At 40.7% G+C, this 27,140-nt stretch overlaps 1 protein-coding gene and 1 long non-coding RNA gene across 3 annotated transcripts in view; one reads left to right on the top strand and one right to left on the bottom strand.

Moving 5' to 3' along the window:
• Window positions 1–108: 108 nt before the first annotated feature.
• On the top strand, window positions 109–27,140 carry TBC1D10C (TBC1 domain family member 10C). Of its 2 annotated transcripts, none has more exons than XM_039341029.1 (9): window positions 109–186; window positions 14,203–14,302; window positions 16,098–16,205; window positions 17,762–17,868; window positions 19,770–19,884; window positions 20,484–20,549; window positions 22,830–23,019; window positions 24,409–24,563; window positions 26,349–27,140. In XM_039341029.1, exons 2-9 carry the CDS (start codon window positions 14,258–14,260, stop codon window positions 26,760–26,762), a joined length of 1,200 nt encoding a protein of 399 aa, XP_039196963.1. In that variant the 5' UTR covers window positions 109–186; window positions 14,203–14,257; the 3' UTR covers window positions 26,763–27,140. The 2 variants fall into 2 exon arrangements, with proteins under 2 accessions (XP_039196963.1, XP_039196962.1); XM_039341028.1 differs by having other exon boundaries at window positions 138–2,982.
• Window positions 25,263–27,140, bottom strand: part of LOC120306949 — a 41,603-nt gene continuing 39,725 nt past the window's right edge. The window contains exon 2 of the long non-coding RNA XR_005556427.1: window positions 25,263–26,492. This is a non-coding gene — a long non-coding RNA (uncharacterized LOC120306949). The remainder of the gene's footprint in view (window positions 26,493–27,140) is intronic.

The raw sequence follows: 27,140 nt of genomic DNA, 5'->3' as shown, positions 1-27,140 counted from the left end.
CCACCTACAGGCTGGAGGGATCAAAACGAGGCTTCTCTTGCGATTGCGCGAGCTTTGGCGGATCCCAGGGAGGAGGAGAGGAGGAGGAGGAGGAAGAGGAGATGGTGGCGGCGAGAGGCTTCTGGGAAGTGTGGTGTTTACTTCACACTGGTCCCAGTAGAGTCAGAAGAATCAGCTGGCGGACAAGTATGCGGACCTACAACGCTTTGAAAATACGAAGTACTTTTGGCGAATTCATTTCCCTGAGAAGCCGGTGAAACTGATACCTATTGCATGCATCTGAAAGAGAGGGAAAACAGAGTAGAGAAATGGCTAGCTGTCTTAAGATGTCCGGTGCAAAATCCTATGGAAGCTGAATCCCCACGGCCTTCTTGCCCGCTAGCCTGGTAACAGAAGCTTCGTCTGCCAGAAAAGTGGTATTTCATCTTCCCAAACAGAGCAAGCCCTTCGAAAGGAATAGTCCCAAGTTGGCAACCAGCAGGTCCAATTGCTCTGTTGCAGGAACTGCCTCCCTCAGTCCAGCCCCTGAGCTTGTATACCCATGGCCATTTCTGCCTTGGCTGCCAGAGAGATCAGAGCATGCTCAACAAGCAGTTTTCGTCTTCCTTTCTTGGATCAGAAATATCAACCCTGTGGAATACCTTGCCATGGGTCACAATTTCTTTAGGTTAACCTTCATGCAGCAGGTCACATGCTCCCACCATTGCAGGCTTGACCTGCCTTGCCTTCCCCAAGCCAAACTGTTGCTGCACTTTGCTGCCTGACTTTCTCCCACTCCCTGCCTCAAGCAAACACAGATCCTTTGACTCCCTATGCCTTGGCCCTTTGCTGTCCCTTCCCTCTCTGCTGGAGAGAGCCATCAACATCCCCTCAGTTTGTGCATTAGACCTAAGGCAAGGCTATGTGAGCAAATAGTTTATGACTAGTGTGAAGATCCAGGCCCAGTGGTTAGCTTATGGTTCATCTTATAAAAGACAGTCAATTCGGTTAATTCACTAAAACATGATTCTGTGTGGTATCAGTATATTGTAAAAACACAGTTTTACATCACTAGTGCTAAATTTTTCTACATTCATGTTTGTTCTTTCCAATTCAAAAGACAGATGAAACCTTTCAGTAGCACACCTTGGGATGAGTCAAACAAACTGCAGAGGTACAGTTGAGCCAATTACAGCTGCCAATACACTACTTTCTATACAGTCACTAAAGAATTTAATTTTATATATGATAAAATTCCTCTACAGCAACCTTTCAGTTGTTTAGGAATTTGTAAAATCTGCATTTAAATATATACACTAGTGACCCATGACTTTTTCACCCTTTGCACATGCTGGGTTTAGGAACTCATCATTACACATAGCTGAATGTGTGCTAATATCTACTACTATTTAGAATATTTACAAACAATGGTGAATATACATGTCCCAGGATAATGTTGCAGGATCCAATCTGGGTCAGTCACCCGGACCAGAGATTTGGTCTTCTGAGCTTTTGGACTCATACTGGAGTCCATCCTCAGGGAACATCTCTCAAAGCACATACTCTGCTAGAGAGAAGTTCCTTGAGGATAGGCTCCAGTATGAGTCCAAAAGCTCAGAAGACTTAAACCTCCGGTCCCAATGACTGCTACGTACATTTAAAACGAAACTAGATTTGTTGATTTATTACATAATCTGAAACATGCATTCACTCTAAATCTTGTGACTAACAGAGAACAATCATGATTCCCACAGTAATCCCCTGTGTCTTCAAGGAAGTACAACACGTTTTCTTGAGATAACTATCCAACAATAGCAAAGGGGTAGTCATTTATGGTCTAGATCTTGTTGAGCAACCAGCATCTGTAATGGAATGAATAGAGCATAGAAAGTTTGCAGCTATTCCAGCATCTTCCAGGGTACCTTGCTGGTACTGTGCTTGCACATTTGGAGAGTCAGTCTAGTTCAAAGCATGACACAAATTTATCAAGGCTAAAAATTAGCACTATCCATTTATAAATTTGATAGATGAGGGTGAAGATTCATTCTCCAAGCTTGTGGCTTGGTTTCCGAACCTTTCATTACCAGGCTAGGTAACATTTTCAGTGGAGTTTAGGGGATGTTAGTGTCAGTGTTCTTCAGGTGTCAAATAAGGGTCTTGTGATGGGTCAGGTGTGAGTCATCAGTGAGAGGCTTGTGATGGGGAGGTTACATCAGGTCAGGGTCATTGGGAGAAGAACTGCTGGTGGGGGGGCTTATATGGGTTGATTGAGGGTTGATGTTGTCTGTGATTGGCTGTGTGGTTGATTTGGATTCTGAGGGGTTTGTAGGCTAGTTGTAAGTCAATGTGTCTGTTGATGGAATTGCTTGTAGAGTGCCAGGCTTCAATGAAATCATGAGCATGGCCAATGATTTTTGTGTTGCTCCAATCGAACTGGTGTTGTTTGGTGTGAGTGTGGGTAGAGATTAAGGATTTGGGATTGTGGTGTTTGACTGCCAGCCAGTGTTTGTGGATTCTGTCTTTTAATTGACATGATATTTGTTCCACATAGAATTGTTGCAATAGTTACTGTGAACATTTAGTTCCCCACCCCCTTTGCCTTGCCCATTTCATAGAGCTATGTATTACATCAGGAAATGGTTTGGGGAGGAAATAGCTTGCAGAACCTGTGAGGAACTCTTATCATAACAGTAAGGGTACGTTCATAGAGGCAATTTTCTCTTCAGAAGTTCCTGAGCCAAGGGCCTGCAGTCAACATGAGATAAATCACAAAATTGATGGTTTCAGTTGATTCAAAGGATCTGAATGGTAGGGAAGGATGTCAGACCTTTCTCTGTCGGCTGATAATGTAAGCCAAGCTATGGCGGAACTACCAGATGCCTTTGATTTCTCCTTGCGTGATGATGCCAGCTCTCTGGGCTCCGACTCTGAGCTGAATGGCATGGCTCCCTATCGCAAGACGGATCGCTTTGGCTTTATTGGGGGCAGTAGCCTCCAGAATGGGTAAGAGGCAGCTTCTACTCCACAGGTCACTGGAAGGGTGAGGAATGAGGGGATGGACCTTTGCTGGACAGAGGAATAACACTCAAAGGAAAAATGGCATTGAGCTTTGCTATAGACAAGTGGATGAAATTTGTTTTCAAGCTAGTAGAAAAAATTCATATTCTCTGCTACTCCTTTCTGTGTTCTTCCTACTTCTGGGTGCTTCATTTTGCAGAAATAATTTTCATAGGTATCAGATTGTTTTGTTCTAACTTGACTGGCTGCATCTATAGATACTAACAAAAATATTCTTTCTAATCATTAGCTATAAGGAGTCATTTCCGAAGAACTTTGTAAGGAAAGGTACTTAGTAGATGGGGATGAAAAAGTGAAAGGCAATACATATGTCTTGGTTTAAGGTAATTTTCCAAGATGTATTATTTACTTCAGATGTGGCAAGTATCAAAGGCAGAAGGGAGGTATATAAATAAGTACACAACCTTATTTTACCCTGTTGTTAGGTAATTTTAGACTAATGCCTTCCAAGGAAGGGGGCTTTTTTCCTCAACTTCTCTTTTGGAGTAAGCAAGCTGTGTTGAATTAGTGCCCCCTGCTCGTTCTTCTGAATGACTATCTCTAGATTTCTTTCACAAAATCCTATTATGGCATCAGATTCTCTTTGTAATTTTCTGGTAATGATGTCTTAGGAGTCTGCCTCCAATAAAATAATTGTTTAAAATTAGAGGTGAAAATTATTTTGCTATCTTTTTTGTATTTAACTTAGCTAGTATTAAAGGAGATAGTAATAAATATAAAATGAAAAGGTCTATAGCTTAGGGCAGGGGTAGGCAACCTTGGCTCTTTTATGACTCGTGGACTTCAACTCCCAGAATTCCTGAGCCAGCCATGCTGAGGAGAAAGGGAGAGGTTTCCAAGCTGAGCCATGCTGGCTCAGGAATTCTGGGAGTTGAAGTCCACGAGTCATAAAAGAGCCAAGGTTGCCTACCCCTGGCTCAGGGTAACTTTTCCCAAGAAGAAGCCAGATATTTTAGATTTAAATTCAGGTCTTCAATTAGGAAAAGCTGGCTAGAACAGAAAAATGTCACAAAATTGTGGTTATTTGGAAGGCTGAGAACTGATATTATTTTGACAGAAGGCAAAGGGGTTACAATCCCAGTTTCAAGTTTGGGGATCTGGATCTATTCCCTTTTGCGGTAGCTTTATGGTCATACTAGATAGGTGTACTTGGATTCTAATCCTCATGCATTTGGAGGGTATCAGGTAGGAGTAGGCTGATGTAAAAAGACTTGAGGCTTTATGAACTGAATTCACCATACCAAAAGATGCATTTAGTTAAGTCAGAGAGATCCAGGTGTTCACCTGCATTCATATCAATGGAGCACATGAGACCTGTTTGCAACTCAGATGCAACTTGCTGGATGAAGATGATAGGAAATAATTTTCCTCTCAAGGAAAACAGGCAATACAGTAATCCTGACCTAGTTATCAATTCATTTTGTAGGATAATAATTCTTAACTTTTTGTTTCTCACATTTTGCCAATCATTTTATCCAAGAACTTTGATGCTCCCGTGATAGAAACAAAAAGCTAACTTTGCCCATTCTAGTGCATCTACAGTATATATCTGCAGGCATTCTATTATTACAGTAAGATTAAACGACTTAACATTTTAATGATTAACCCTATGTCCCACCTAGATCACATGTGCAAGTGATTGTACACTGTGTTTTGTAATTCATTTTATTTACACATGAATGCTGATATTTACCAATCATGTTACTTATCAATATATATGGAGGCTTGGGAGACAACAGGTAATACCAGGATAGTAGGGTAGACAGAGAAGTGATAGAACTATCCCAGAATAAGACAATAGCAAACATCTATACCAATGTCAAGAAAACTGCATGGGAAATCACTAGGAGTTGAGTTTGAATTACAATGTCCTTGTGCTGCATCATATTTCAGGGGCTAAATGACAGTTATATTTTATCTTTTGAACCTGCATCACTTTAAACAATTTTATTTCAAAGTATATTACAATACATAATTCACTTCATTCTTGTATTTCTGGTGAATCTAAAATTGTTACAACTTCAGGGATACTTAAGGTTACAGTATGGAATTAATTGGAATGGAATCAGCAATGTTCTATTCAACAATTAACTCTTCAGGTTCAGTTGTGGAATGGAATAGACCAGCTATAAATGTTTGTGGAGATTCTCTGTCATCCAGGTCATGGTTATCCCAAATTTGATTTTCAAAAGGCAGTTGAACTTTCTTTGTTTTTTTTCCCCTTGAAAACATTTTCCTTCTCATCCAAGAAGCTTGTTCGATTCTGGCTGAATGGTGGAGAATGGAAGGATTTATATTCCTTAGCAGTCATCTGGTTGTTAGCACTCTGAAGTTCGGTTGTTAGCTCAGGGAAACCTGAATCAAAGTGCAGTTGGCTGTGGAATCTTCTTGGGACAATCCCAAGATGAGAAGTGAAACATTTTCAAGGAAAAAAGACCAAGAAAGTCAAGTTGCCTTTTGAAAAGCACCTCTGGGACAACCCACTGTAAACTTCTGAACCAGGCCTAGTTGTCCTTTTCATAACAGCTTGAGCTAAATTTTGTAATGCTTTGGTTCAGCCATGGAATGCCTCAATGGCAGCATATCAAGGATGAATACACTGAGATTCAAGAGCTGGATGCACCCAATTGCTCTTCCTGTAGAACTTGGAAATTTTTTTGTCACAATTGCCTAAAAACTGGTGGCAAGGTTTCCTGTCATCTTGAAATAGAATTGCAGTAAAACTCTAAAATTGGCTTGCTATCATTTAGGAAAGGGTCCCCCTTTATGGATTACTGCCTTGTCGTGGCGAAGGGGCTTGCGTAACTCAATGAAGCTATAAGCTATGCCGTGCAGGGCCACCCAAGATGGACAGGTTATAACAGAGAGTTCTGACAAAATGTGATCCACTGGAGAAGGAAATGGCAAACCACTCCAGTATCTTTGCCATGAAAACCCCATGGACAGTACTAAAAGGAAAAAAGATATGACGCTGGAAGATGAGCCCCTCAGGTCGGAAGGTGTCCAATATGCTACTGGGGAAGAGCAGAGGGCTAGTACTAGTAGCGCCAGAAAGAATGAAGCGACTGGGCCAAAGCCGAAAGGACGCTCAGCTGTGGATATATCTGGTGGTGAAAGGAAAGTCCGATGCTGTAAAGATTTTTTCTCCATAGGAACCTGGAATGTAAGATCCATGAATCAAGGCAAGCTAGACGTAGTCAAAAAAGAGATGACAAGACTGAACATCGACATCTTAGGAATCAGCGAACTAAAATGGACAGGAATGGGTGAATTTAACTCAGATGACCATCAGGTATACTACTGTGGGCAAGAATCCCTCAGAAGAAATGGAGTAGCCTTCATAGTCAATAAAAGAATAGGAAAAGCAATACTGGGATACAATCCCCAAAATGACAGAATGATCTCAATTCGAATCCAAGGCAAACCATTCAATATCACAGTAGTCCAAATCTATGCCCCAACCACTGGTGCTGAAGAGGATGAAATTGACCGGTTCTATGAAGCCCTACAGCACCTTATAGAATTAACACCAAAAAATGATGTCCTTATCATCATGGGGGATTGGAATGCTAAGGTAGGAAGCCAAAAGATAACCGGAATAACAGGCAAGTTTGGCCTTGGAGTACAAAATGAAGCAGGGCACAGGCTAATAGAATTTTGTCAAGAGAATACGATGGTCATAACAAACACTCTTTTCCAACAACCCAAGAGACGGCTCTACACATGGACATCACCAGACGGTCAACATAGAAATCAGATTGACTATGTGCTCTGCAGCCAAAGATGGAGAAGCTCTATACAGTCAGTAAAAACAAGACCAGGAGCTGACTGTGGCTCAGATCATGAGCTTCTCGTTGCAAAATTTAGGCTTAAATTGAAAAAAGTAGGGAAAAGCACTAGGCCACTCAGGTATGAACTAAATCATATTCCTGATGAATATACAGTAGAGGTGACAAATAGATTTAAGGAACTGGATCTGATAGACAGAGTGCCTGAAGAACTATGGATGGAAGTTCGCAACATTGTACAAGAGGTAGCAACTAAAACCATCCCAAAGAAAAAGAAATGCAAGAAAGCAAAATGGCTGTCTGAGGAAGCTTTGCAAATGGCTGAGGAAAGAAGGGAAGCGAAAGGCAAAAGAGAAAGAGAAAGATACACCCAATTGAATGCAGAATTCCAGAGAGTAGCTAGAAGAGATAAGAATGCCTTCTTAAATGAACAGTGCAAAGAAATAGAAGAAAACAACAGAATAGGGAGGACCAGAGATCTCTTCAAGAAAATTGGAGATATGAAGGGAACGTTTCATGCAAAGATGGGCATGATAAAGGACCAAAATGGCAGAGACCTAACAGAGGCAGAAGAGATTAAGAAGAGATGGCAAAACTACACAGAAGAACTATACAAGAATGAGCTTAACATCCCAGATAACCACAATGAGATAGTCATTGACCTCGAACCAGACATCCTAGAATGTGAAGTGAAATGGGCCTTAGAAAATCTGAGCAACAACAAAGCTAGTGGAGGTGACAGTATTCCAGCTGAGCTATTCAAAATCTTAAAAGACGATGCAGTAAAAGTGCTACACTCAATTTGCCAGCAAATTTGGAAAACTCAACAGTGGCCACAGGATTGGAAAAGGTCAGTTTACATTCCAATTCCAAAGAAAGGCAATGCCAAAGAATGTTCAAACTATCGCACCATTGCACTCATTTCACATGCTAGTAAAGTTATGCTTAAAATCCTACAAGCTAGACTCCAGCAGTATGTGGATCGAGAACTACCAGAAGTACAGGCAGGATTTCGAAGAGGCAGAGGAACTAGAGATCAAATTGCCAACATACGCTGGATCATGGAGAAAGCTAGGGAGTTCCAGAAAAACATCTACTTCTGCTTCATTGACTATGCAAAAGCCTTTGATTGTGTGGATCACAACAAATTGTGGCAAGTTCTTAAAGAGATGGGAGTACCAGACCATCTCATTTGTCTCTTGAGAAACCTATATGCGGGTCAAGAAGCAACAGTGAGAACCGAACACGGAACCACTGATTGGTTCAAAATTGGAAAAGGAGTCCGGCAAGGCTGTATACTGTCGCCCTGCCTATTTAACTTATATGCAGAGCACATCATGAGAAAGGCAGGGCTAGATGAATCAAAAGTTGGAATTAAGATTGCCGGGAGAAATATCAACAACCTAAGATATGCAGATGATACCACTCTAATGGCAGAAAGTGAAGAGGAACTAAAGAGCCTCTTGATGCGGGTGAAGAAGGAGAGTGCAAAAGTTGGCTTGAAACTCAACATTAAGAAAACCAAAATCATGGCATCCGGCCCTCTCAATTCCTGGCAAATAGATGGGGAAGAAATGGAGGTAGTGACAGATTTTATTTTTCTGGGCTCCAAGATCACCTCAGATGGGGACTGCAGCCAAGAAATTAAAAGACGCTTGCTCCTGGGGAGGAAAGCTATGGCAAATCTAGACAGCATACTAAAAAGCAGAGACATCACCCTGCCAACAAAAGTGCGTATAGTCCAGGCCATGGTTTTCCCAGTTGCAATGTATGGCTGTGAAAGTTGGACCATAAGAAAGGCTGAGCGCAAAAGAATTGAGGCCTTTGAACTATGGTGCTGGAGAAGACTCCTGCGAGTCCCTTGGACTGCAAGGCGTTCAAACCGGTCAGTCCTAGAAGAGATCAACCCCGACTGCTCTTTAGAAGGCCAGATCCTGAAGTCGAAACTCAATACTTTGGCCACCTAATGAGAAGGAAGGATTCACTGGAGAAGAGCCTAATGCTGGGAAAGATTGAGGGCAATAGAAGAAGGGGACGACAGAGAATGAGATGGCTGGATGGAGTCAGTGAAGCAGTAGGTGTGAATTTAAATGGACTCCAGAAGATGGTAGAGGACAGGAAGACCTGGAGGAACGTTGTCCATGGGGTCGCGATGGGTCGGACACAACTTCGCAATTAACAACAACAACAGGAAAGGGTCAAATTCTCCCCAGGAATCATAAAAATGGGTGACCCATTGCCCGTGTTAGTTAGTCGTACTGTTGCTCCTACATTCTCAAAAACATCAAATGTATATGATTACTCATTAGTGTGATAAAAAAATCCCTTTAAAATATACTTAAAGGATTCATATTTTTCCTTTCCTGTTGACTGATAATTTTAAATCACCAAAGAGTACCATTGTTGTATAATTGGTCTATTATTGTAGCTTGTTGTAATTTGAGTAGATCAGATATGTAGGGTTAGTAAATGTCTTTTTTTTTTTTTGCATCCTTTCGTTGTTGATTACAGATTAGAATAGGCCAAATAGAAAGAATCCTGTGAAAATCCTGTATACCTCTTGCACTTCTACAAATATTGTATATTATATCCTTGTAATATAAGGCAGCTGGAGTACTCTATCTGGATAATGGTAATTGTATATATAAATGATCCACTACATTCCTATTTGGTTTGCTGAATCAAAATAAAATTGTAATTGTCATCTATGCTGATTGGAATTATAGTCTGTTTAAATGCTATTATGTGTCAAGATAACAGTCTATACACCAGTAATGAGGAATCTATGCCACACATGTCAAAGGTGACAATTTTGTATCAATTTTTGATACACCAATCCCAAAAGGTTTGTCATCATTGCTATACAATCAGTATAGTGCTAATATCCTTGGTGAGAAAGACAAGCCTCTCTACTCCAACATAAGAGTCTGTGTGGTCAGCCAGTCAGTAGACTTATGAGAGATCAGCAAGCAGGAGTTATAAAAAGCACTCTTAACAATGATGTTCATATCAAGATTATTTGTAATGTAGAAGAGGGCCTGAGTGGAAAATGCCTTTGCCTACCTATTAACTAACATTTCCTGTTTTAGCAATGTAGCTCAGCCACATCCTCTCACCGTATCTATGACAACTTGTGCATCCTGAAAATATAGGTTGTGGTTATGGTGGCTATTGAGTGTGCTTTCTTGACTTTTTGGTCTACATGACTTTGGAAGGCTGAACTTAATACATTTCCATTAATTCTTTTTAGCCACACTAGAAGTTCCATTTCAAGATTTCCTGCAAAGAATTGTGAAACCACCGTCTGATGAAATGCAGACAGCCTTATAGAGAACTCTAAGCTTCTCTCTCCTAACTGCAAATCTATTATTTTCAGAACCCCTGAAAAAGAAAATATGTGTGTATGTGCCCATGGTTTGAGATAAGGAAGATGGGAGTATACAAGCCATAACCCACAGCAAGCAGGAATTAATGTGGGCACTCTTAACAGTGAAATATAGAGCAAGATTGTCTTTAATGTGAGAAGAGCCACTTAAACATCTCTCTCTCTCACACACACACACACACTTTTTGGCAGCCACTGGAATTTTCCCAAGACTGTCTCATTGAGATTATGAGAGCAGGGTTTTCTGTCCTTGAGGTGAAGATAAGCTGTAAATCATGATGAAAATAAGTAGTAAATTGAGATTTTTAAATTCCTGATGCTCCTGTTTTACTGTCCTTAAAAAAACCCCACTATTTTTGAAGCCTCCTGCCCTCCAGAGATGGGATATGTCACCACTGTTTCCCCCTAGTCTTACAGGCTGAAAAAGATAAAGGGATGCGAGTGTGAGAGAAAAGAGGCATGATTTCCAATTATAAAAAGATTCTTGCTTCAAGTTGGTGCAAAACATACCAAGGCAAAAAAACTCTCATTACAGGCATGATTAATTTCTTGTAATACCTTCATAGGTGTAAATGGGAAGGGAGATAAATAGGATTAAAATGACAAAAGCCCTACCCCTTTAATGGAATGGAACGGAATAGAATGGAACAGAACAGAACAACAGAACAGAATAGAATAGAATATTTGGCCAAGCGTGAATAGACACATAAGGAATTTGTCTCACAGTGTACATGCAAAGCAACAGAATAATAATCATAGTAATAATACCACCAATAAGAGGTGATAGTAAAGAAGATAAGAAGGATAATAATACTACAGCCATACTACATGAGTAAATCTACATAGACATTAGATGGGACTATGAGAATTAGATGTTCAGCAGATTGATCTCTGTGTCTAGCTGTTTTGGCATGCAATGTCGTGTGGCAGCATCCCAAAGGGAGGCATTGAAACAGTTTATGTCCAGGATGTGAGGGGTGTGTAGATATTTTCTTAGCTCTCTTCTATAGAAAGCAGGCCAGTTGCCTTCTAGTTCTTTCTGCAGTCTTAATTATCCATTGGAGTCTGTATATATCTTGTTTGGTTGCTGTACCAAACCAGACAGTATGTATTTTTAATATTTTAATATGCATTATATCTATCACATATAAAAAGGGGTGGGGCTTTAATCATGCAGTTCTGCTCACCATTTTGATACTGTTGACCCCACCCCAGATATCCCTCACACTTGCTTCAATTCTGTTAGCAAGCTCAAAACTCATTTAAAATGCAACCATCAACTAGGTTCTTTCCTGTTATCTGAACACCCAAGATGTTGAAGAAGGGAGTCATGCTACATTTCATTTCGGAGGGAAAGACAGGTTGTTTTTAATGTGATACTGTTTCTGAGAAAAATATTTGCACTGTTCAGCCTACCCAAGACCCAAGCAGTGGATCCTCTAGTGACTCAGTTCTTCCCTGACCTTTAGTATGCAGATGTTCTAGTATTCCAACATCTGTCAGCACTAAAACAAATACGATGGCTTGATCTACACTGAAATCTAAATCAATCCTATGAAGGCAAGAGAAGCCAAAGACAGGTATACTTTTATTATATTTATAATAGGGAAGACTAAATAGACAGAATTCCCATACTGTATTTATGATCTACTGTACCGTTTTTCCAAAGAACTCAGGATAATTTCATTTCACCTTCAGTGCCTGGGTTAATAATCTAGGCTAAGCTACAGAGAAGCAAATCGCTTGGGGCTTTGTGCATCATAGGAACTCAGAAGTGAGGTCATAGCAGAAAAGAAGTACAGCCCTCTGACTCAGAGAACAGCTTCCTCACCCTTTCCGGTTGAAGAACATTTTGTATGCATATGTGCTTCATATTAAAGATGCTTGAACTTGGCTCTTTAAAAGGCAGCCTGAAGATCACACCTCCCCCCCTTCTATTGGATGGTTCTTACTGGATAAATCTCTGCCTCTTTCTCTCTTTTCCATTCTAATTGCCTCACGGCTTTCTCTGCTGCTCCATAGAGAGTCTGTGTGCAACTTCCTACCAAAATAATGTGGCAACAAGAGGGTGGCTCCAGATCTTCCCCCGCTAGAAACCCTTGCCTTTAGCCCGAAGGAGGTTCCAGCAAGGACTTTCCTTCTCTTTTTAAATCAACTGCTCCTTCTCTGTAGAAAAAAAAGGAAGCTGACATTAACATGTCTTTTTAGTTGAAATCAATATTTACAGTATCTGATCCTGACACAATTTGTTTAAATACAGTCAACATGTGTGTCCTACCTGAATATGATTTTTTAAATATCTTCAAGATATTTACTATTAGCATACAAATGCTATTACTCAGATTTATTCAAATATAGCTAAATGTTTGTTTCAATGTAACTTTTAGTCATATATTATGTTATTCAATTTTTTTTCAGTTTCATAGCATTGTTTTGTCCATCAAAAGTTAGTATTTTGTACCTCTAGAATTTTTGTTCTACGGAGCACAATGAATTTGAGATCTGTGTTTGTAGTGTTGCTGTTGGGAATTTGTTTTGTTTTGTGATCAAAAGCCTGTAGTAAGCCAGTAGTAAGCTAGACTTCTATTAACCCTTCTCGCAACATTTGATTGAAATGATTTTCAAGATGAGGATGTAAAATGGACATAGATTTGAGCCAAAATATGTTTGACAGGAATTTATTTCCCTGGGCAGCACTGACCTAATTCATCCTGGAAAGCACACTTCAGAAAGAGAGAGGAAAGGGGGGCTGGGCAGAACATGCAGTGGAGAATCATGATAGTTAATGAATCAGTTCTCCTATCACAGTGATGGTGAACCTTTTAGAGACCGAGTGGCCAAACTGCAACCCAAAACCCACTTATGCATCGTTGGGTGCCGGGTGGGTGTGGCCATTGGCTGGGTATGGCCCATTGGGTGGGCATGGCTGCAGTGGTAATGGCAGACTGGGTGGGACTAAAAAGTTCAACCAATCAGTTCCAACTTTGCAAGATCTTTTTTTTTTCCCGCAAGAAGTTGAAATTGACTGATTGATTGAACCTTTTTTTTTTTTTGCATATGGCGGAAGACCTAAAGCGAAAAGGTTTTATAAAACCCAGCTGAAGGCCTAGGACTGGGGCGACGGTGTGCGTGCCCACAGAGAGGGCTCTGAGTGCCACCTCTGGCACCCGTGCCATAGGTTCGCCACCACTGTCCTATCAGTTTCTCTGCTCTTAAGTTAGGCTATTTGATCTGCTGGAGTAAACTGGGGGAGGAATGGAAATTACTCAAAAGGAAGACTGAGGCATCTGCAAATGCCATGTCTCCACATTAACCTATTTATGCTTTGAACTGGTGTGTTTGTGTGTGTGCCTATGTGGCGATAATCATAGAACTATTCTGGATGCAAGTTTATGCAAACACCTGTCCACAGAAGAAGCGTATTTTTTAAACCTGAGGAATAACCAATTTCAAACCAGATTTTCGTCAAGGGGAAAAGGGATGCATTTTCAGAGGACAATCAACCGGCAAAATGAGCACTTCTGTAGCTTATGCTTTGAGCAGGTATTGGACTAATACTTCAAATCATATTTTCTCTTCAGCTAGCCTCTCTCTCCTTTATAGCAGAGGTGGGGAACTATGGGCCCTTTATGACTTGTGGACTTCAATGCCCAGAGTTCAAAAACAGGCTCTATAGCAGTGTTTCTCAACCTTGACAATTTTAAGGCATGTGGACTTCAACTCCCAGAATTCCACAGCCAGCATTGCTGGCTGTGGAATTCTGGGAGTTGAAGTCCACATGCTTTAAAATTGTCAAGGTTGAGAAACACTGCTCTATAGGAATGGATTTAATTGGAGCCCTCATGAAGGGTAATAATGTCTTGCAAGATTTTTTTTTTCACTGTGGGAAAGTATAGTGGGGAACATTATGGCCTTACAGGAAATTTAGAGATATGCCCTAAAAGTTTTGCCTTTTCTCTCCTCCATATGCAGTCAAGATCATCACCGCGTTGAGCTCATCCGACACCGTGAAACCAAATGGCTGGAAATGACAGCTCACTGGGAGAAAACCATGGCCCGGCGCTATAGGAAGGTAAGACGGTATCTAGCATTTTCTTTAAATGGTGATTTCAGCACATCTTTTCCTCAGAGTCTTTAGAGACCCTATTATAATCTCAAGGGATGTTCAAAAAGTAATGTGCATTTGACATATTATATCAAATGACAGTTTGTTTAACCATGATTTATTGAATAAATAGCAAATGGTTAACTTCAGGAACAAAGTCGAGACCAAATATATTATACTGTGACATGGCATAACATCTGAAACTTATCAGAAGCTTTCCCTTATCTCTCTTTTGCACATACCAACCCCAAACAGAAACAGTCCAAACAGAACAATATAACGCGTTCCAAGATGCCAACTTTTTGTAACCAATGTTTGCAGTTTCCTTGAAATATTAATATTACAGCTTCCAATTCAATTGATATTTGCCAATACAACGCAGTATAAACTGATATTAAATTAAAAGGCCTGATGTTAAAAGCCCAGGGAAAAAAAATAAAAGATCTTTGCACGAAACCAAAAGGACAGAAAGTTAGGAAGACCATTCCAACAAGTAGATACTAAAACTGAGAAGTCTTCTTCCTGCATCAACCTTATGTCAGGTGAGCATGAATTACTCCAAGATAGATGTTCAAAGGCAAGCTTAACCGATGAGCAAATTCACATGAAAGATGAATAATCATTTTTGGCACAAAAGACCTTTTAACATTATGAGGCTTTTGAATCCTTCATATATTAATTGGATTGTGAAACTTGGCATTTGCTTTTAATTCTTTTGAATTTTGTCTTAATTACTGTTTAATATTGTGATCCTAAAATCTGTTCAAGGATCCAAATCTTTATCAAGGCTACCCAAGGTTACAAAATACTTTCGAGATTAACCTACTAAAGATATTGCCCTAATATGATTTCTGGAACTTTTTGTGTGACCAAAATAGCTTAGTATTTTGTATATTCTCTTGGGAAGCAGTTGGGAAAAAAACTATTTAGGGCAATAAAATTGTTTAGAAGGCAAGCAATGATAGATAGATGACAGACAGATAGACAGACGTGTGTGTGTGTGTGTGTGTGTGTGTGTGTGTGTGTGTGAGAGAGAGAGAGAGAGAGAGAGAGAGAGAGGGAGGGAGGGAGGGAGGGGGAGGGAGAGGGAAGGAGGGAGGGAGAGAGATGTAGGTAAGAATATGGATAATAGAAAATGTCATGTTCACTTCTGGAAGCCACAATGTCTTGGACATTTACTAGGAAAACTGAAAATGCAGATTCAAACAGCAGACTGCCCCTAATTTTTTTTACACCAATAGATATATTGTTTTCCAAATATTGTTGACTGCAATTCCACTATGTTTAATCACTGGCCATTCTGGCTACAGCAGGGAACAGTTCAGCAACATCCAGAGGACCATCCATATGTTACTCCTCCATGCTGTAGTATGAAGCCAACCAGAAAAGGCTAAATTGGTGATATGCATGGCAGTGACACTCCCATCTTGGAAGTCCTGAGCTTCAGCTCTTTAACTCCCATCCAATCCATTATTGGTTGCACACATCAGTTTACTCTTTGTAATGTTGCCCCAACTGAAACAGATAAAGAAAGAGTTTATTGATATGCTGATGATGGCCAATCACTGTTTAAAATTCCCTGGCAATTATCATAGATTTAGGTAGATATTTTATAAAAATGGAGAAAAAGCTGAATCCTTCTTGCTGTCTGTGGCCCAAATCTTGGCTAGCTATAGAGACAAGAGGTATTGGGATTCTTTCTAAGAGTGGGTTCTATACAGGATCATTATGCACTTAATTTATATGGTTTATAACGACTCAGGTAAAGCTGCTGTGCCGAAAAGGAATCCCTTCCTCTTTACGTGCACGTTGTTGGCCTCTGTTGTGTGGAGGACAGACCAAAATGGAGAGGAGCCCTGGAAAGTACCAGGTAAGCCTGCATCTTATAGAACTTATTCTAGCCTTTGAGGCAGAAGATATTCCATGTGTGTTAAAAGTATTTGGATTGGAAATGTTCTATTATTACATCAGCCAATAGGACAATTGCCTCTTCTGCTATTCCCCTTATCATTTCCATCTGTGCCATCTATATCAATTAACTGGCAAATCAACTTGGTTGTCTATGACATTCTCAAGAATTCAAAAATACTGTCTTGCTTCTTCAAAAATCAATTTTCACTTCCATAGAGTACTGCATGGAAAACTACTGTCTGCATAGTTCCTGATCTTTATGGCCATAGATATATCACATCTGAATATTCATTTGTACCCTACCAAGAGGTAGTATTTCTTGATTGCTGGTTCCTTTTTGTTCAATAACTGATCCTAACAGTTCAGTGTCATTTCTAAAGCTGGCCGTTGTACCTGTTGTTATTGGTCTGCTCTTTTTTATATTTAACAATAGACCTATTTTTTCCACTCTGCTCCCGGCCACATATTTGCTTTTGCCATGTAACTGAGCCCGTGCACTTCCTTGTACCAATAAAATAATCAATTTTATTTCTGTGCGCTCCATCTGATAATGTCTCTGTCTCTGTCTCTCTCTCCCTCTCTCTCTGTGTATACATATACGTACATATACCCACACACATACACACACATAAACATACACATACATACACATACACACATACATATATGCATCATTTTTGAAGACTGTGTTTGCAATAAAGGGGTCATTGGATTGATGGAAACTAATAAACCATTTTCCTGCTTCATTTCTGTTTCTTAGATCATACAGTTCAACTACATTTTCCTCCTTACTATTTTCAGTTGTGGCATTCCAGTCTCCAACCATATCTTGCTGGCATGATTTTCAATTTCATATTGAAACTGACTGTAAAACCCATCAACTTCTTCATCATGTGTTAAGATTCGAGGGATAAACTTGGATAACTGTTATTTTAAAGAGTTGCCCATTGCTTTTTATTGATATTGATATTATTTGATTACATTGTATCCAAGTAATACCTTTGCTGTATCCTTCCTGACTATAACAGCAACATCATTCCTTCCTTGTTTTTTATATCTTGTAGCAAACAATATGATTTTTCGGTTGAAAGTGTTTCATTCCAATCCATTTCAATTAGCTGATGCAGAAGATGACAATGTGCAGTCCATTTTTACTTTCATTTTTCTGTTTTCCTCATTTTTACATTCCATGTTGCAAAGTACAGTGATTCTGTCTTTCAGCTTTTGATTCTCCCCCCCTCCCCCGCATGTCAACATCAGCAACTAGATGTCTGGAAGGCTTTAATTTAGCCACATGATATCATAAACACTATTAATATACTGAAAAATCTTCAGCTGTCGCTTAGTAGATATTGAGCACCTGAAGAGCACATCATCTGGCACTGTATTATCAATCGCTTTATTGTGTTTATCTGTGGGGGTTTTCGTTAACAACATATAAAGAAGGGGGTATTGTTGGGAAAGAGTTATACAAATATGGGGCCACTACTGATAGAGGCCTGGTTGCTGTTGCAGGAATTGCTTGAGGTACCTGGTGATCCTCAGTGGGTGGAGACTATCACAAAGGACATTCACCGCCAATTCCCTTTCCATGAGATGTTCCTGTCTCCTGAAGGTCCTGGGTGAGTGGGATACAGTATGCAGAGTGGAATTTTTTGAGTAAATTATTATTTGTTCTGAAATAATACAGGCTGAAATATACAGAATAGTTGTCTGAAGAACTTTTCAGTCCACCATATTTGTTTTATGGAAAATAAATAATATTTAACTAAAATATAAAAATGCTTCATATACTGCCTCTTTTAATTTTTTCTTATTTTTATGTCTAATGTTTTGTGGATAAAAAAAATCAAAACAATTCCAAATCTAAATTGTAACATGCTTATGTGTTGTTCTATATGTTGTATAATAGCATCAGATCCGTGAATAGGTTTTTTTGAGAATTACAAGGCTCCCTGCTTCACTCAAATTTAACTTTAATTTTTAAAAAATAAAAAGGAAGTTAGCATTCTGCAGAACAAAGGGCTAACTTCTCTAGATCCCATTAGCATTTGTAGAAAATAAAAGCAGTGGGTAGCCATGGGCTATTGCAGTGATGGCGAATCTTTTAGAGACCAAGTGCCCAAAAACTGCCCCACCCCCACACTGCACTGCCCCCGCTCCAGCCCTGCCCCACCCCCACCCACCCGCAGGACCACCCACCATCTCCATGGCCCGCCACAGATCACCCAGGTGGCCCAGCAGCGCCATGGTGGCCACAGCCTCCAACTGTGCCACCACAGCATCATCGGTTTGCAATGGGGCACAAGGGTGGAGTCTTATCCCCACTGCCCAACTGCCATGTCCTTGGCTGCGCTGCTCCAGGTGGGCCGTGCCTGGGGGCGACTCTCCTCCGGGGGTGCTGCTGGTGTGGAGGGGGCTGTGGGGGGAGGTGAGGCTGGGGCAATGACGTGTGCTCACAGAGAGGGCTCCTAGTGCCACCTCTGGCACTCGTGCCACAGGTTCGCCACCATTGGGCTATTGCTTGCTTGGAAAAATACCTATCTGACCAGGAAAAAGACCAAAAGAAGCCAGAATTGGGAAGATTCAGTAGAAGGCTAAAGAGATGATGGGAAACAATTTCCCATGCAGAACATGGTATTATGGCACTCATTTGGTGAAAAGTCAAATTCTTCCATGCTCATCTTATTATAATAGTGCACTGTGCATGCTCCAAAAATTATATATGGTCACTGCCTTGTAAAGTGTACCTATCTCTGTCTAAGGAAGGGAAGGGATTTTGGATTGATACAAGAAGCAAGACTTCCTTCACTGAATATTTTCATGTAGAGGCTAGATAATAATCTGCCAGGGGTGCTTTCAGTTGGATGATTGTTTTGATGACTGAAGTGGACCTTTCCCTAACTGTGTCCCCACAATTCTTCACCACATCTTCTGAAAAACTATGCAGCATGGATAAAGACTGGCGCTCCTAACTCTGAGTTGTGTGTATGTAAGGCTTAATGGGTTATCCAAACTCAGTCTTTGTGTGGTTAATAGTTCAATGTGCTGTGTGACCTTAGAAAATGAATTAACTCAGTAACCACACTGAGTGTATTGCATGATTACAGACTATAATTCTTTATAATTAGCATGACTGATTCCATTTCCAACTTTAACTTGGCTAACCCCAAGTTGGAATTTTCCAGATGTACTGGGATACTACTTGAATAATCCCAGCCAGTTGGTTGGAACCTAGTTTATATGGGAAACCTATGAATCTATGGAAAGTGGACAATCCTACCATGTAGACTGATCATTTGCCCCATGGAAGAGTGTTGGGGAAGAGTAAGCCCATTTACATATTCTGAGACTGAGCAAAAGGTTGAATCCCACTGGCAAAGGCACAGCACAGAGTTCTACTTAAAAGCAGAACAAAGCTGAGCTGGATTACTTTTATTGAATTGGATAGGATCTGGTGAACCCAAGGCAAGGATGTTACCATGGCTTCCTCAAGCCTTCTGTGATCTCTATTCCCTTATAGACAGCAGGGGCTGTTGCAGCTGCTGAAAGCCTACACTGTCTATCGGCCCCAAGAAGGTTATTGTCAAGCTCAAGGACCAGTGGGTGCCTTGCTTCTCATGCACATGCCACCAGAGGTGAGTCTCAGGCAAAGCCATTCACCCTTACACTTATCACTATGGTTATTGGATTGATTGACTAAATGATCAAACAAAATATATGATCCAGTCCAATCTGAAAAAAATCTGGGTAGGGTGTAAGACCATATAACATTAAAATACTTCCCAAATAGAAAATTGATGGGGTTGAACCCAATTCCCAAAGTTCCTGAGAAACCAGATTGCTTCTACTGCCCTTCAACGTTAAAAGATAAATGACAGTGGTGTCTGCAGTTGGGGTCAAAAAAGATGCAGCTAGTCCAGAGGGTGCAGTTTTGGATCGGTCTGTTTTTATATGCATTGCCACAAATAAAAATTGGCAGAAATTTGACTGCACCATCATGACCTCCTGACTGCATCTTGACTTTTTTTTTTATGTACCCTTTGAAGATCCCTGAGAGAAACCAGGTGGCATCCCTCTGATTTTCCAAACCCTCTCTAGAATTTCAGGCAAGACGGGCAGGATCAGATTTTTCACCCCTTTTATCTTTCCTACATCAAAGTTATTCCATGCTAGATCCTCTCTATCAGCTGCTACTGTTTATCTTCCTTGATGGCTGCCTATTTATTTTTTCCAGCAAGCTTTCTGGTGCCTGGTACAGATCTGCGACCACTATCTGCCTGGTTACTACAGCCCCGAAATGGTGAGACATTTAGGGAAGAAGGGAAATCCAACAAACTGGAGTGGGACACCAGTTCTTAAGGCCTCTCTTTAGGGTTGAGTTAAAGTTCCATCCACCAATTTTTAATAGCAGAAACTATATTGAGATATTTTTTTCTGTCCCCACTGCTAATGCTTATCCTTCTTTCACAGCCTCTATTCCAGCTTGTTGCCAAATGGTGCCATCCTTTTAATCAAAATATCTGCAGGGTTTTGAAAATGAAGTCATGGGTTCAGACTTTGGTGCCCATCTTTTCTTCTCAACAATAGCAGCAGCCAGGAAAACAATGATGGGCAGGAGTGAGGATTTGACATGTGCTACCTGCTGGCTTGTGCTGGTTCATCAAATGCTGATCAGCTTTTAACAATCTGGCCCTTCAACTCTTGTTGAGAAGAATCCACTTAGCTTCTTATGATGTTTTCCATAAGGTTCCAGGGTGGTAGTTGCTAGAAAAAATGATTTATTAGGTTCCTTTGTTGAAAGCAACATCCTAGGCAGAATGTTCTCCAGCTGGAGATGATATTAATTATCACTGATTGGGGAGAAGAATGGAACCCCTAACATATCCCTCTTTCAATCTCTCTCTGGTTTTAATTAAGCAAAACAGGCATGTAATTAGAAGACTTTTGGAAGTATGGGACTTTGAAAGAGCAGCTCTTTCCAGATCTGGCATCTCAACAAGCCTACTGATCAGCTGCTCGCATCTTGTTCCACATAGTGCCTGGGAACCAAGGGGGGGGCAATAGAACTGCATTTTTATTTATTATTTTGAGCATTTTGAATATTCTATTTTAAATAGCTAGATTAAAGGCAAAAAGTTCAAGTGGTACAACTTCATATTTGACTCACATAAAGGCAGATTCACCCATGAAATTAAAGCCTAAAGCTCAAGAATTGTGCCAGGTGAGGATGGCAAGCAAGACTGTAATGCAGGGGTCTCCAAACTCGGCAACTTAAGGCTTGTGGTCTTTAAATCCCAGAGTTCCCCAGGCAGCATAGCTGGCTGAGGAACCCTGGGAATTGAAGTCCACTAGTCTCAAAGCTGCCACATTTTGAGACCCTCTACTGTAGTGGATGGATGAAACTGCAGGATGGAAGGATGGAAGTTTCAGAATTCCCTCCTGGAAGTGCTTTGTGTCTTCATACCCTGGCCTTCACACTCTGTCTATTCCAGTGTTTCTCAACCTTGACAATTTTAAGGCATGTGGACTTCAACTCCCAGAATTCCACAGCCAGCATTGCTGGCTGTGGAATTCTGGGAGTTGAAGTTCACGTGCCTTAAAATTGTCAAGGTTGAGAAACACTGGACTCTATTCTGTTCTGGGATAATGGCTTAGTAGTTCCTACTGCTACTACACTATCTTCCAGGGGCCATTTCACAAATTATTCTTCTCTTAACACTTCCTGTAACCTTAACTGGGCTTTCTCAGCCTTGTTCTCTTTCTGATGATAGAAAGATCACAATGCAAAAAGTGAAATTATTTTCCTAATGCCATTTCCTGACTATAGCATGGAGGCACGTGACTTGAAGATTCAGCCATTGCTTGGTAAATAGGCCATTTTCACGTCATAAAGGACATAAAATTTATTTTAAATAAAATCTTCAATTTTAGATATTAAAAAGAAAATAGTCAAATGGCCACTATTTAAAGCCTGATATCACAGCTGCCAAAAGGAAATGACAAATGAAAATGCAGTACTCAAGTCAAATCATAAGATATCACTGGTCTGCTACAAATGATGTGTTCTCCCTATGACGTGGTTTATATTGCAACATAAGTTTACAGAGGCAAGAAGAGTCTAATTCAGTGATTCTCAACCTTTCTAATGCCGTGACCCCATACAGTTCCCCATGTTGTGGTGACCCCCAAGTGGGTGTGGCCACCAATAAGAGGGAGTAGGACAGCTAGGGAAAAGGGAAAAAAATGGCGGACAGCATGGTTTGGCAATCCCCGTGAAATGGTCATTTGACCCCAAATGGGGTCCCGACCCACAGGTTGAGAACCACTGGTCTAATTAAAATCTCCATGTCCATCCAGAAGGCTACATGCAGGCTGAAGTTTAAACATCCTATTCTATCATTTACAGAAAAATAAAGAAAAAGTAATTCAGTGTTTTAATACCCAGCTTGCATTCACACTGTCAAAATTTTTATCGATTGTAAACAAATAGTTATAAGTCGAGGACGGGTGAGAGTAGGAAGGTGAGAGTATCAGAAGAGACTATTTGATTAAATGATGTAGCTGCATCTTTTTCCTGCAGGAGGCGCTGGTGCTAGACAGTGAAATTTTTACGGCTCTCCTCCATCGTGTGTGTCCCAAGGCCTTTAAGCACTTGCAGAAGCATGGGGTGGGGCCTTTGATGTACATGCCTGAGTGGTTCCTGTGCCTCTTTGCCCGCACGCTGCCCTTCCCCACAGTGTTGAGAGTCTGGGACGCCTTCCTGAGTGAGGGTGAGTGAGTGAGGGCAATGAGCACTTGGGGATTTGTAAGTCTGGACTGAGACAAGAAGCAGAATCATATTGCAGAACTTTGCAAGGCGACAACTGATGGCATGAGGTGACTGGGAGAATGAATTGCTAGAGTTTAACTCTACAGATGCAGGAGGCTAAAATGAAAAACAATGGCAGGAGAGTCGGAACAACCTTCCTTTTAGGAAGAGGTATCTTCTAGGAATAAAGGAAGAGATTAAAATCTTTCTGAAGTAAATTTAAGAAGAAATAGGATATTGGACGGAGAAGGACAGGGATACAGGGATGGTCATGATTTGGATCCAAGATGGACAATATTATGATGGACTCACACTTAAGATCTTTTGAAAGAGCAAAGTAGAGATGTTGCTCAGTAGGCAGAGTTTTGCTCTTGTGATTTCACAGAGACAGGACATTCTGTTTTTTTTTCTACATTTTGGAATGGAGGTATTCCAAAATCATTAAGCAAGATCATGTATGATAATTATTTAGATGAAGAACTACTAGGGAATTCGAGGGCTGTAAAATAGATAAAATGGGGAGTTGAAAAAACATTCAGGAAAAAGATACTAGCAGTGTTTCTCAACCTTGACAATTTTAAGGCATGTGGATTTCAACTCCCAGAATTCCACAGCCAGCATTGCTGGCTATGGGATTCTGGGAGCTGAAGTCCATATGCCTTAAACTAGCATATTGTTAGCTATGCCATATAATTGCCAAGAAAAGCTTATGGACAAATCCAAGAAGTGACCAAAAATCCAATGTTCTGCAGGGACTTTTTTGAGGTTTTCTCATTTTTATGTTATTTTAGGGCTTGTACTACATTTTTTAAGTGTTTCCACGTCAAAATAATAGGAAACATATGCTGATTTTCAGGAGCTATAGTTGAAGGACATACTTGAGATCCTGAATTTTTTTTTATCAGATTACTCAATCTTATTTTAGAGGGCCAGTCATCCCCAGCCTTCTATAAGTTCTGAGACTGTAACTCCCAGAATTCTCTGTGAGTGTGGGCAAAGAGTGGGGATTTTGGGAATTATAGTTCTACATTAGCTGCAATACTCTGAGTAAGCAGGATAGCTTGGTATCAAAGAATGACTTCAGTAAATTCATTTACCAGCATTTTGGGGAAGAAATTTGAAACACTAATTCTGCTTTCCTGGAGTTCTCAGATTATCCAGAAACCATAAGCATCACTATTGTTCAATGGAAGAACATCCAATTTGAATCCCAACACTTCCAGCCAACATGAAACCTGAAAGATGTTGCTGCTTGTCCAAATAGGCCTGGCTAGATGATTGGGGAAGAGTGTACAAGAGTGCTTGTCATGAGCTCAGCTGCTCTGGATCCTGTCCTGGCTTTCTCCCACAGGGGTCAAGGTGTTGTTTCGTGTCGGTCTGCTGTTAGTCCGCCTAGCCCTGGGCTCCTCTGAAAAACTACGTGGCTGTTCAGGATTGGTGGAGACACTGGAGAAGCTACGCAACATCCCATCTCAGTTTCTGCAAGAAGACAGCTTCATGGCTGAGGTAGAAACTACAAAAACTTCCTGTCTGGTGAAGCAGCTCCCTTTTGTGTTTCTTTCTAGCCACAATCAACTATTTTTGGTGTACAGGCATATGAGACCTGCAAAAGATGATTACAGTGATAATTGGGAGTTTTTGTGAAAGTGTAGGAACTCTCAAGTATTTGCCTCTGGTGTTTAACAGTACACAAGGAAGGCATACATTGTGTCTTTGTGTAAAGAGTGGGATGTTAAAAGACAGAAAAGAATGTATGTTCCAAAGGTGTTTTTTCCCAAAAGCAACTGGATTTTCTTGGGTTTTTTTCCTCATTCAAGAAGCTTCTTCAGTTCTAACTGACTGGAGGGGAATGGAAAGATTATATTCTTTGCCTTTTGAAGATCTGTCCTTAGCTCTCTGGGGGTTTATCTGCATCTGTAGAATTACCCGAATCAGAGTGTAAATGGGTGTGGAACCTTCTTGGGACTGCTGAAAGGACTGAGTAGTAAACAGGAGATACGTGGTGTCATACCCCTTCACCATGGTTGAGGGAGGGCTCTTCAGTTTTAACATAGATGGCCTCTTTGAACCCTCTTTCAAACTATCATCCTCTCTGTCCAGAATATGAACTTTGCTGTCTTCAAAAGAGTGACCCCTTTTCTTTCAGACGCAGATGGACTGCTCAACGGAAGGTCATGAAGACTTAATGCATATGCACGGATTTTCTTTGTTTGCAATATTTATTGACTTTCACATTATAAGACTTGGGCAGTTTACAATTAGATAGAAACAGAACCAATACAGCACATTAAAATACCAAGATAAATGTCGTCAAACAGCCAATTAGGACCAAAACATGATAGAATAAGAAAAAGATTCTGCTGGTTTGCAGAATGCAAGGAGGGAGATGCTACATATACATGTCCAGAAAAAGTGTATTTCATAAGTCAGGGGCCACTGCAGAAAAAGTCAGCCACCTGATCCAAGTCCCATATACTTCCTATGTATATGGTAGTGGCTCTCAAGGGGTAGTAAGAAGCATGGCTCTAATGAGTAGAATCAATTTTGTGATTTAATTCTGTGTCATGTTATATAGGGCTTTGTAAGTATCCAACACATAGAATTTGGCTTCTCTCCTTTATTTTGGCCTTTTTATGGTGGTGGTTGTTGCTGAAAAGTGCCTTGCTATTTTGCCACTGAATTCCAGAGGCATTTTTTTTAAAGTAATCAGGAGGTTGTAAACCTCAGTTTACCCATGGGAGACTTCACTGATTGGCTGCTAGGCACCCAGAAATCTATCCAGCAGTCCCAATCTATCATACACAGAGACCAGCTATAAGCCTGCAACATTCACCAATGCCCTTTCCTCATCTCTGTCGCGGAGGTGGGGAAATTCGAGAGCTGAGAGCTGCCCTTGAGTGATATTAAGCAAAGAAGTAACTTCACTCAAGGGCCTAGGTCCCATTCCAAGGTAGGGGTTTTGATTTTATTGTATTGCTGGGCTGCTGCTTGTTATTCCTAGTGTCTTAAATTTAAGCGAAACTTTATGTACCCGCTTTTAATTATTTTGCTCCTCCAAATGAGAATTTTTTTTCAGGGAGTTTGCAGCCCAATTTAGGAATGCCACTTATTGAAGTCATAAGAGCCATAAAAGAAGGAATTTATGGCCACATACGGACCCCGATCCCGACAGGTTTCACCCTTCCTTTCTTAGAAGTCCATTTACTGTAATGCAAGTAATTCTAAATTCCTATTTTCCTCCTTGGGCCTCACACCTAAACTTGTCCTTGTTGCTTTCTTCACCTTTGGTAGGTCCATGATGTGCCCATCTCAGAGAGTGACCTGGAACGTGAATGTAGAATCCAGCTGGGAAAACTGTGCAAAACTCAGCCTAAATTCCAGTACAGCTCAAAGCAGCGCCTTTCTGGTGCAAGGGCCATCTTTGACGTTCAGCAACTGGAGGATGCACAGAATAATAAGACAGAGAAGGAAATTCACTCACATACTTTCCACATCCCCAAAATCAAGGTAGACCCACCTCCATCATCCCCAGAGGAGCAGAAGAGGGCCACAGAGATGCAAGGTCAGAAAAAAGAGCAGAAAAGGAAGAAGCCCGACACACGGGGAAAGACTTTCCATGCCTTTGAGCATCCCAGGGGTAGAAGGGAAAGAAAGCTAGAACCAGAAGCCTCAAAGTGCAAGTCGTCTTTTTACTTGGAGGCATGATTCTCACTCAGGGCAGAGAAGACATGGAACTCTGGGACAACATCATGCAGCATTTTCTCACTGCCCTGCTCTGGTTAATGGATGAATTCAGGAGCTTCGACATAGCCTGAGTTGAAGGCAATCCTAAATTTCTAGCAAAAATGGGTTTCCTAATTTAGGAGCTTCCTCTTTCCGAAGCCTTTACCTATAACCCTGCTTGAACACACACACCCCCACTCATTTTGGCATAGTGTCAGAAGGAGTATCCTTGATAATTTGGAAACATGGTAGCTCTCATTTAGCAACTGCCTTGGACAGAAAGCGGTGATGAAAAAGTAATTGTGTGGGAATCTTTGCAGAATCTGTAAAGCAAAGGAAAGCTGAAGTAAAATTGTAAAA

The sequence above is a fragment of the Crotalus tigris genome, unplaced genomic scaffold, assembly GCF_016545835.1.
Source record: "Crotalus tigris isolate CLP2741 ecotype Arizona unplaced genomic scaffold, ASM1654583v1 scf7180000017764.6130737, whole genome shotgun sequence".
Classification (NCBI taxonomy): Eukaryota; Metazoa; Chordata; class Lepidosauria; order Squamata; family Viperidae; genus Crotalus; species Crotalus tigris.
Note: the sequence above shows the minus strand (reverse complement) of the source record. Positions and strands in the feature narration are given on the sequence as shown.